This window comes from Girardinichthys multiradiatus, chromosome 18 (genome assembly GCF_021462225.1).
Source record: "Girardinichthys multiradiatus isolate DD_20200921_A chromosome 18, DD_fGirMul_XY1, whole genome shotgun sequence".
Lineage (NCBI taxonomy): Eukaryota > Metazoa > Chordata > Actinopteri > Cyprinodontiformes > Goodeidae > Girardinichthys > Girardinichthys multiradiatus.
The window spans coordinates 40558188-40570292 of record NC_061810.1 but is presented as its reverse complement, the minus strand read 5'-3'; the positions used below and the strand labels follow the sequence as shown (position 1 = coordinate 40570292).

Sequence of the window (12105 nt, the reverse complement as noted above, 5' to 3'; positions counted from 1 at the left end):
CACTGCAGGGGGACATTCCGAGCTGCATTTGAAGGCAGCACCATGGTTTAGAGCAGCAGGAGCACGGAGTCACAGTCAGTGTGGCCACCGAGAATGTGTGGCTTTAAACGCACTCTATTTTCAGGACTGGAACTCTAGCTGAGTTGGTCGGAGGAGACCTTCTTCCCGTGACTGTACTTCAGTAACCTGAACCTGAACGCTTACTTAATTTTAAGTCGAAACAAGTTTTTTTTTTTTTTTTTTTCCCCCTCCGAGTAGCGGCGTTCTCGGACCGCAGTACATGGTCAACGGACAGCCGTTGGTGGCTCACCGCCGCGGGGCTACATGCTAGAAGGAACCCGCCGGAGCACCGTTTCGGTCTCCCTTTCCTCTGTGTGCGTACGTTCCCACTTTGTTCTTCGGGCCAGGTTTAGAAATGGTTTAAAAAAAGTGTCACCTATATGTTTTCAAGGTGTGAAACGATCTGGTAAATGTGCGTCAGCAACGGCGATGGAGTGAAATCTGCGGCGGGCGCGAACAACACAACGACCTGCCGTGGTTTCCCTGAGCTGCGTGTAAACAAATAGATGATAGAGGATACGATGACCCTGCTATCTCTTTTGGGTAGGATCATGCGTTATTTTCTGCTGAGACCGGAGACCTTGTTCCTGCTGTGCATCAGCCTGGCTCTGTGGAGTTACTTCTTCCACACGGACGAGGTGAAGACCATCGTCAAGTCCAGCCGGGATGCGGTCAAGATGGTCAAGGGGAAAGTGGCGGAGATGATGCAGAACGAGCGCTTCGGCGGGCTGGACGTCCTGGACGCAGAGTTCGCCAAGACCTGGGAGTTCAAGAGCAATAATGTTGCCGTGTACTCCATCCAAGGCCGGCGGGATCACATGGAGGACAGGTTCCAGGTGGTCACCGACATCGTGAACAAGAGCCACCCCTCCATATTCGGGGTTTTTGATGGCCACGGAGGAGAGGTGAGTCTGAATATGAAGATGTGGCAAAGAGACATTTAATGTCTGAATGCTTCTCTCTTTAAAACATCTCACTCAGCTCTGTGTAAGAAACCAAGGTGCCCATTAAACTCGGACACTAAAGTGTGATTTAAGATGAAGTGATCGCCCTGTTTAATAATTAATTTATGTAAAATTTGGATTGCAGACTTCTTTTCTGCAAGTGCACCTAAAATGTCATTTGCTGTCTTCGAAATAACTCAGCCATATTTATCAGTTACAGGAGTTTTATAGAAGGTGCACATTTTTGCCAGTAAGAAATGTGTTAAAAATATACAGTGCCTTAAAAAGGTCTTCTTACCCCCTGAATTTTTCCACATTTTGTCACATTATCACCACAATCAGCAAAGTGTTGGATTGGGATTTTATGTGACACACCGACACAATGAGAGGCATACTTATGAACTGAAACGAAAAGGGATTTCAAAGATGTCTACTAATACAAATTTGTTAAGTGCCGCCTTCATTTGTATTCAGCCTCCCCTGAGTCAGAACCACCTTTTTTTGCATTCATACCTGAAATTTTTGCCCAGTCGTCTTTAGAAACGTAGCTCTAGCTCTGTCAGACTGGATGGATTATTTTTGTAAACTGAAATGTTGATTTATATTTAGGCTATGAAGTTTCTATTCTAACACCAAACACATTTGATCTAAACCGCTCTATTGTAGCTCTGTTTATATGTTTAGGGTTTCTTTCAGCGTTGCCCTGTGTTTAGCTATATCATTCTACATACTAGCCCTGACCAGATTGCCCGAAGAAAAACTTAGCCACAGCATGATGCTGCCAACACCATGTACCACTTTGGGGATGGTCTGTTCAAGGTGTTAGTTTCCCACCAACACGTGCTGTTTTTCATTTTGGCTAAAAAGTTCAACTTTGATCTCCTCTGATCAGAGCACCTTCTATCATATGTTTGCCAAGTCCTCAGCATGGGTTGTGGCAACTCTGCAGCTCATCCAGAGTTACCATGGGCCTCTTGGCTGCTTCTTTGATTAATTGTCACCATGCCTATGTTGTCAATTAAGGTGAAAGCCCATCTCTTAGTATGTTTAGAGGTGTGCCGTACTCTTTCCATTTTTTAGATGATGGATTGTACAGTGGTCTGTAAATTTTTAAATCTTGGGATATTGATTTATAATCCAACCTTTAAATGTCTCAACAACTTATCTTTGGCCTGTCTGATGTTTTCCTTGTCTTCATGATGCTGTATGTTCATAAATTTTCTTGTCTTATCTCTATTTGTTAATTAAGTAACTTCTGGAGGCAAGTTGGTTCCACTGGGTTTTATTTAGGGGTAGTAGAGTAAATAGGGCTGGATACTAATGGATATTAATGCTTTCATTAGTAAAAAAAACACCATGTAACTTTTTTTCCTGCCACTTAATAATTCTGCACTACTTTGTGTTGGTCTGTCACGCAAAATCCCAATACAGTACAGTTTGTGGTCATAATGTGACGAAATGTAAAACACTTCAAACGTGTATGAATACTTTTTCAAAGGCACTGTAATTATTTAGTTTTTTCTTCTCAGAAGAGGGCTATATCCCAGTTTTAAATTCAATGAATGGTAATTAGATCAAATCTAAAAGTGGCCAATTGTTATCCAACATGTCAGGATGAACTGAATTAATGATGATGCTCTTGAAAGTGCACTTCGACATAAAAGCTCTCTTAGATAGTGGCTCAAGGTAAGGATATGCACAGAAACCCTTGCAATGTCAACTGAAACCTCTCCAGAATTCACTTTCATAGATTTTTTTTTAAATGGGTTCAGAACTATTAAGGCTGTGGGTTCTCTAACTGTTTCTGTTGTGCAATCATATATTTTAGAACAGTGAAAATAAAATTATTTGGGTGCAAAGAAAAAAAAATGTTGGCAACAAAGACAAATCAGTCAGTTTGTGCTAACTAACCTAATGGTATCACATTAATACTCACTATAATGAGCCTTTTATCTGCCTTTTCAGTAAAAGAACAATTAAGGTGGAACCTGATTAGAGAACAAAGCAATGCCTCGTCATAGTTTCTAGCTTTGGGCTTTGGCGTTTGGTCATTGTCCTCATTTGTCTTTGTTCAAGTTGTATCTGACACGTTGCCTATTGTTCTTGTGGCCCCTGCACTCTATTTCCTCATTTTACAGACAGAAGAACCTCTCTGGATTTGTCCGTGGTTCCCCTGCTCGTTTTGTTTGTGTCACCCCCAAATGAGTCCTCTGACATTCACATTGGTTCGGTGCATGCGATGTAAAAAAAACAACAAAAAAAAACAAGGCTGTTTTCACACGCCCCTCTCGTCGTGCATCAACGCCTCTGTCCCCACCACAACCTCTGACCCCCCCTCCCCACATCACATTTTGAGAACGACTGAGGTGAAGTGTTACAAAACTGCCCCACTAGTAGGGGCCCCTAAAGTCACTAATCCAGTTTTGGGCATTTGCTACGGAGCATTTGGAGTAACCAAAGGAGGGATCTAGTAGCTGAAACTCTATTGTTATGGAAAATCCACTCTCACTTGTTATAAGACCAGTTCCTTTTTACGGAACAAAACATTTCCACATCTTATCCAAAGCTCTAAATGCATATTCACATGTCTTTTTGTTGAATGCTAGACGCAGCCATCAAACATAACAGATGTGTAGACACAATCAGTCACTGCAGAAACAGAATACAGGTATGGTCTGACTCAGTTCTGCCGATGACGATGTACTGTTGACTCACAGCAGTTCTGATCCGATTCCATAAAGGGGCTCTATTGTAGTTTGAATCAAACAGTTTTTGATGTTGTCGTTTCTTTAAGGGTGTCCGAGTTACCGCACCCTGTTGGCGGTCAGACGCCTCGGAGCCCCTCCGGTCCTTGGTCCCCAGAAGCGATCACACACTCTATCTAAAGACTTTTGAAAATCAACGAATCTCAAACAATTTCTAACTTTTAGCTTCTTTAATCTAAATTAGGCAGAGGAATGATTACAGAGATCAGCGCTGAGGCTTCCGTCTCGGGCCGTCGCCGTCTGTTAGAGGATGACGAAGAGCCTCGATAGAAGGTCACAGAAGGTCACATATAGTTTTTATATCTGGCACTCCAATGCAATGGATGTGCTCTCCCTCAGTGATTATTAGTAGACTATGTGTCACCATTGTGGTGTCTATCTGTTAGAAACCATATCTTCTCTCTGAGGACCACCGTGGCCTCACAGCGACTGTCTTCATTCTGACTTTGACTGCTGTGGTCTGAAGCTCAACAATAACACACTAAAAATAGGCATGAAAGTTGTGTTCTTTTTGGGTAAATTAAATTCAGTGGCTGCAGCACGCACTTCTGCAGATTTTGACCAAAAGTGGTCGGTTGGTTTCTGTCCTCTTTTTTTTTTTTTTCTTCTTCTTTCTGCCATCTACAACCTTTCTCCCTACGCTTCCTCTCTATGTTGAGTTCAATTTTAGATATCTCCTGAAATAAATAGACTACCTAAAATTAATGTTTTTATATCCAACAGAGGATCAGTAGTGAGTAAGATTAAGCTGAATGCATGGGTGACAGTCTGTTTTCATGTATGTATCCTCATTTATATTTTGAAACAAGATGCCAGATGTCTTTAGAAACAGCTAACTAACACAGTGAAATGCATTGTGGCCTTAGGACAATATAATATGCCTCAGCTGGCTTGTTGGTTAGCTGTCTGAAGGCTTTATTTCTTTGTGCACACATACAATTGTGTCATTGAAACCACATAGTGTCATTAAAGCAACACTTTGCTTCCGTCAACATTTATCTATTGTTCAAGACTCTGCATCAACAAGTTCACAAGGTTCAGCCATGGCTGACGTGGAGTTCAGACACCAAGCATTTGTTCTGTAATTCAGCTCATTTTGTTTTAATGGCGGCAATTCTACAACAGTCTTCATCTGAGGGAACTTAACATAAACTGATCAATTCTATATCCAATGATATCATATCCAAATAAATACACATTTTAATTCACATCAATTCATATTTAATTACATACAGTTTAATTCAGTTTAGACCATAAAACAATACAGTCAAATTTAGTTCATCCATCTAAGGAAGCCAGTAAATTGTATTAAGTTGTTGGATTTGCAGCAATCACCTGTCCTGAGGAAGCTTGTAGGAACAGTGGAGAGGAACACTCGGTCTTAAGAGGAAGAAACCTCCATCAAAACCAGGCTCAGTATGAGCAGCCATCTGCTGCGATCGGCTGGACGTTGAGAGGACAGGAAGGAGTCATGCAAAAAAACGGAGAGTCCTAGAGCCAAGAGTACTTTCTATGGGAAAGGGAGAAAAAACCGAGAGGGACTACAAGTGCAGTGGCATCAGCATCTCTGTCAACAGCATTTTCTAGCAAAGAGACACAGATGGAGCACAAAAATAATGGCAGCAATCGCTCCATCAAAGGCTTTGTCCAGAAAAGAAACACAGCTAAACCCAAAAGCATGGAGCCAGAGGCACTTTTTCTGGAAAAGCTAAAAAACAGAGGAGGATGACAGAGACAATGGCATCAAGAGCTTTGTGAACAGTTTTATTTGGAATAAAGACAGCTACATGCAAAAGCTCTGAGCTAGGAGTAATCTTAATGGGGAGAAATGGAGTGCCACAACAAAATACAGACACACTGATAAAACCACAAATATGTATTTACGTTGGTACTGCCATAATTAGGAGTGATCTGAATATTTTGATGTTAAAGTTGTGTGACGTGAAAAATTGAAAAGTGGAAGAAAACCCTATCAGATTAGCTGTCAGTGTTTTAGCAGCTTGTTAAAAATAAATCAGTTTTCTAGCAGATCATCAATCAGTCCTGCCTGGAATATCTTTTTCCCCCTTGGTATTTTCTTTTTTTGCCACATACCCTCCTTCACACAATGCTGGAGATGCAATTTCCAGGGTATTTAAAATTGGTGTTTAATGCGAGCGTATCCATCGGCAGCCTCATTCATTGTAAGTGTTGACTCTGTAAGGAGTATCTGTTAAATGAAAATTGATTTTAAATTTTGTTTTACCTGACACCTAAAAAAAACAACCAGCATAGAATTGACAACCCAGAGTTTTCTGTCCATTTAGCAGCAACACGAGCAGTTACTTTCCTACTGGGATGCAGAGGATCAGCTGCACTTCGCACAGTCAGGCTGTGGCTTCAGGTGCTTCTAAATTACAGCAGAGTTCAGCGAAGACATTCACAACAAGCCTGTTAAGCTGCAGAACAGGGGCTGGTTCCCTCTGTCTGCTCTGCCAACCTTTTTTATTTTTTTGTTTTGCTCCATCACAGCTCAGTCTCACATGCAGTTTTGACCAGTAGCATTTGATCGTGAGGTGGATGTAATAGATACGGTTTCTGGCCGAGAACGAGGCGAGGGGAGATCTCAGAGCAAAGAGGCAAACATAATGCTAAAACCACAGATGAAGACCTTTTTATATTGCTGCTGTCTGCCTTTTTATTCTGCTTATAGTTTTGCTATAATGCAACTTATTCATCATCATCTGGTTATTTAATTTAAAACTTCAGTTTTCAGTTATGTTTTTTAGTGAAATTAATGCAGGAATTTTAAGAGTTATCACCAAGAAAAATTCCTTTGATTTTCAAAGTAAAGTCTATTGGGTAGCTGTAAAGGCTTTATTTGGTAATATAAGGTGTTTCAATGGGGGCAGGTTTGTTTTATCATCTGGAGAAGCATGCGGTGAGTAAGGTCGTTAACATAGCAAGCTGCAGAATTCCTCGTGAGCTCTCTCTGACTGGATAGATGAAGGAAAGGCCTGGCATAAAACTTGACAGCACTGTTGGCACTACAGGATTAGAGAGAGCAAAGACCAAGGACACAAACGTGTGCATCAGAGTGTGTGAAACAATGTGTTGCAAGCTTGCACAGGATTGCTGATGGTTCAGGTAGAGGTAAGGTGGACAATTTGTTGTTCCATTCCACAGAGAGATGCATCTGTAACTTTAAAAGCACAAGATCTATCAGGGGCACACATGTAATTCATACAAATCAGCGGTTCTGGTAAATAGACTTTACAAGCACTCACTGAAATTATCAATCGGGCTTTATATCTTGTTGGCCTTCTAAGTCAGCAAAAAGCGACAAGGAGGAAAGAACCAACTGAAAGATGTCCTTAAAGACAACTTCGGTATAGGCAAAATTTCTTCATATAGCTACACAGGACAAAAATAAATAATGTTCATGGCCCATGTATCTAATGTCTTTCAAATTTTAGTTTTTCTTTTCTCGCTCTCTTTTTCATTCACCACCATGAAACACACAAACTAATGGACATTTAGGCTCAAATAATACACGTTTTGGTCTATATTAAGCTCAGTGCTAGTGTGGGCTAATAAACTGTTCTGAAAATATGTTAGTGCCACTGATGCATGACAAATTGGACAAGACTTAAAAAGACATTTTTCTTATGAAGGCTCATTAACAACCATCTGAACAGATAAAGAAACGCTTTGCCTTGTGGAGAACAGAGATCATTTGCCATTGATGGATGTCTGCATGACCAGCCGTGCATTGCTGCCCACGTGTTCAATAAAAATCCAACGTTTTCACAGTATTTACAATAACATTTATTGCATACATAAATAATGATCAAATGACCCAGCAGTCATTTCTACTGCTGCAACCATGATATGACAAGTTGACTATTACAGATAATATTGCTATATACAAATGTTTTGTGTTATTTAGAATTTAATACATAAACATAAGAAAAATACACAGTTAAATTCCTGCTAAGTCTATTACTGGTTGTTAGTAAACGTGCATGGTATGCAGAACATTATACATTCATGCCATTCTGCTCTTTATTGAGGAACACTCAAAGTTTAATAAGCTGATAGGTGATTATGAGTTAACAGCCATGTTGCTCTCAGCTTGCCAGATGTAGATTTAAAACGGCGTTAGCAGAATAAAAGTGATGGGGGGTGCTCCTTTACTTTCCTCGCTACAACTAGCCATATTTTTTGCAACTGGGAAATTTTAGAAACAGTGTAAAGTCTTTGTAAGGATTAGAAAAGTGTAGCAGCCTTGTTCTGTTTTGAGTTTTGTTTTACCTATAGCAAATAATGTCAGCAGATATATCAAAAGACTCTAAAAGAGCTTCTCTTCTTCATTTGACTTCATGCCCAAACTCTAAATATAACTTCCCACCAATTATGCTTATGTTTTTTGTTACCATGGTGATCCAGTCTTGGTGAAGTTTTCTTCACTTTGCACCTAACAGAGAATTCAGTAGATGTAAATAGAAAATACATAGCATGGTTGGAAATTATTAACCTATAATGTTGTCAATAGGGTTTGGGGTTGAGTTTCGAGAATCGATTAGAGCCAGGACTAATGATTGGTTCTCTGTTAATGGGGTTGAAGATATTCAGCTCTCCACGTGTGGATGGATAAAAAACGAATACTCGGACTTCTCTTTAGGCAATTGTCGCCATACTTTATTGTTGAACTTCCCGGCTCAGTTTTTCTCCAAACTGAAAACAAGTTAGAACAGCAGCATACGTAACGGAAACAGAAATACACCCGCTACCAAAATAAAAGTGTAAGAGCGTTAAACAGGACACTTAACACCCCCACTCGCTCTTAACATCTTTGCATTACAGACAAAAGTAAACAAGGTTTCATACCTCGACAAAATAAATCAGAAATATATCTTTGTTCCTTCAGTTACCGAACAGGCTTTGTTTGAACCTTTTCAGTTTAAGTTTATTTGCTGGTTTTGTAAATACATCAGCAACCATTTGCTCACTTGGACAGTATTCTAAGAATACTTTCCCTTGTTGACAGTTTCTCTCACAAAGTAATATCTGAAATCAATATGCTTGCACCTTTGCCTCTTTACAGGGTTCTTAGCAAGGGCTATGGCAGCTTGGTTGTCTTCAAATACTTTTGTTTGCACATGTTGATATTTGTCCATCCCTTTAAGTTCAATTCAATTCAGTTTTATTTATATAGCGCCAATTCACAACACATGTCGTCTCAAGGCACTTCACAACAGTCAGGTACATACATTCCAATTAATCCTAATCATTGAACAGTGCAGTCAGATTCAGTTATTTATTCAAATTGAATAAAAAGTTTTTCTATCTAAGGAAACCCAGCAGATTGCATCCAGTCAGAGACTTGCAGCATTCCCTCCTCCTGGATGAGCATGCAGAGACAGTGGACAGTCACTGGCGTTGACGTTGCAGCAATCCCTCATACTGAGCATGCATGTAGCGGCAGTGGAGAGGAAAAACGCCCTTTTAACAGGAAGAAACCTCCAGCAGAATCAGGCTCAGTGTGAGCGGCCATCTGCCACGACCGACTGGGGGTTTGAGAGAACAGAGCAGAGACACAAAGAGAACAAAGAAGCACTGATCCAGGAGTACTTTCTATGGGAAGGAAAAGTAAATGTTAATGGATGTAGCTCCTTTAGTCATTTCATCTAGGAAGAAAAAATCAGATAAACTCTGAGCCAGTTTTCAAGGTTAGAGTCTGAAAGAGAGCACATAGAGTTAGTTACAGTTAAGCTCAGTCAATCGCCATGTCTAGGAGAGAGAAAGGGTTAAACACTAAAGACAGGGCTATGTGGATCATTGGTAGAGGGTGAGCATTAAGTTGTTGGCAGCAGAAGCTCGGACGATTCCCCTCTCCAGAAAGGTGTCACAGGTAGACACAGAGCCAGGCCAGGTGTAGCTTCTAGGAAGAGAATAGAGAGAACAAAGTTAAAAGCTGAAATAACAGCAAATAATGAAAAATTAGAGAGTAGTGTGAGAATGTAGCGAAGAGGGTGAAAGTGGTCGTTATGTCTTCCAGCAGCCTAAGCCTATAGCAGCATAACTACACGGATAGTTTCAGTTCAGATTATTTAGTTAAACGGCGCTTATTTACAACAATGTCATCTCAAGGCACCCCACAAAGGGTCCCACTGATGGTCATTGTTATACTAAAAACTACAAGGATTGGGATACCTCTCTCTGTCAGACTGATCACAACCATCGGAAAAGAGATACAAGTAGCAGAAATGGACGGTGTGTTTGCACCTCAACCATAACTGAGCCAGTTTAGGCTAAACCTGACTCCCTCTTACTCCAACCAACAGGGAGGGAAGAAGGCTCCCTCTCTGATAAACTAAGCCACTCGAACTATAAGCTTTATCAAAAAGGAAAGTTTTAAGCCTAGCCTTAAAAGTAGACAGGGTGTCTGCCTCACGGACTAAAACTGGGAGCTGGTTCCACAGGAGAGGAGCCTGATAACTAAAGGATCTGCCTCCCATTCTACTTCTAGAGACTCTAGGAACCACCAGTAAACCTGCAGTCTGAGAACGAAGTACTCTGTTAGGAACGTATGGAACAATCAGATCTCTGATGTATGATGGAGCTAGATCATTAAGGGCTTTATATGTGAGGAGGAGAATTTTAAATTCTATTCTGGATTTAACAGGGAGCCAATGAAGGGAAGCTAAAATAGGAGAAATATGATCTCTCTTTTCAATTTTCATCAGAACTCTTGCTGCAGCATTTTGAATCAGCTGAAGGCTTTTAACTGCATTTTGTGGACATCCTGATAGTAAAGAATTACAATAGTCCAGCCTTGAAGTAACAAATGCATGGACTAGTTTTTCAGCGTCACTCCTGGACAGGATATTTCTAATTTTGGCAATGTTCCGGAGATGAAAGAAGGAAATCCTAGAAACCCGTTTAATATAGGATTTAAATGACATGTCCTGGTCAAAAATAACACCAAGGTTTTTTACTTTATTACCGGAGGTCAATTTAATGCCATCCAGGTTAAGTGATTGACTAAGCAGTTTCTTTTTTAAAGACTCCGGTCCAAAGACGACAACTTCTGTCTTGTCTGAATTTAGAAGCAAAAAATTTAAGGTCATCCAAGTTTTTATATCTTCAAGACATGCTTGTAGTCTATCTAACTGGTTGGGCTCATCAGGATTTATGGATGAGTAAAACTGAGTATCATCAGCGTAACAGTGAAAATTTATCTCATGCTGCCTGATAATTTGACCTATTGGAAGCATATATATAGTAAAGAGAATTGGCCCAAGTACTGAACCCTGTAGTACTCCACAATTAACCCTGGAGTTTAAAGATGATTTATCATTTACATGAACAAACTGGAATCTGTCAGACAGATAAGATTTAAACCACCCTAGCGCTGTTCCCCTGATCCCTACAGCATATTCCAGCCTTTTTAATAGAATATTATGGTCGACTGTATCAAATGCAGCACTGAAATCTAAGAGAACCAGAACAGACACAAGTCCATTATCTGAGGCCATAAGAATATCATTAGTGACTTTCAGCAGAGCTGTTTCAGTGCTATGATGAGCTATGAAACCTGACTGAAACTCTTCAAACAGGCCATTGCTGTGTAAATGCTCACACATTTGATTAGCAACTATTTTCTCAAGAATCTTAGATAAGAATGGAAGATTGGATATAGGTCTGTAATTTTTCAAGTCACCTCGATCAAGCGACGGTTTCTTAAGTAAAGGTAACTGTTCTATATAAATGCATTCTTGCATGGCCAAGGCTAGAGACATGTATTCAGCCTCACAAGTTGATAATGCGACAGTTGGTTGTTTTCTTGTTTTCCATGAGATCAATGAACTGTTTTCACTTAGACTGATGCAATATCCTTTTGTACTGCATCTGTGTGATGTGTCTGATCCCCAGTCTGCATCACTGTATACCCTCAATCCTAGTCTCTCTGTCTCATTTCTTTTGAAGCTTAGTTTTTGTCCCAATGCACCTTTGAGTTATCTGAATACATGTTTTACTGTGTTCCAGTGTTCTTGTGTTGGCTCAGAAAAGTGATGAGATAACCTACTAACCACAAAGCTTAAGTCTGGTCTGGTGCAGGTGGATAAGTAAATTAAACTTCCTACACCTTCTCAGTACCTTTTTGGATCCTTCATTCTTTCAGAATCTTCTTTAAAATCGAGCTTTGACTCGCATGGTGTCTCTCTGGCTTTGCAATCTTGCATTTCAAACCTTTTAAGTAGTTTTCTGACATATCTCTCCTGTGACATTTTCACTTCTCCATCTGTTTGTTCAAAATCTATTCCCAAGAAGTGCTTTAGCATTCCCATGTC

General features: G+C 40.2%; 1 protein-coding gene across 1 annotated transcript in view; it reads left to right on the top strand.

Moving 5' to 3' along the window:
- Window positions 1-22: 22 nt before the first annotated feature.
- The window catches only part of ppm1lb (protein phosphatase, Mg2+/Mn2+ dependent, 1Lb), a 65663-nt gene continuing 53580 nt past the window's right edge, over window positions 23-12105 (top strand). Inside the window, exon 1 of the mRNA XM_047391202.1 lies at window positions 23-965. Coding sequence (XP_047247158.1) covers window positions 567-965 — 399 coding nt within the window. The 5' untranslated portion in view covers window positions 23-566. The remainder of the gene's footprint in view (window positions 966-12105) is intronic.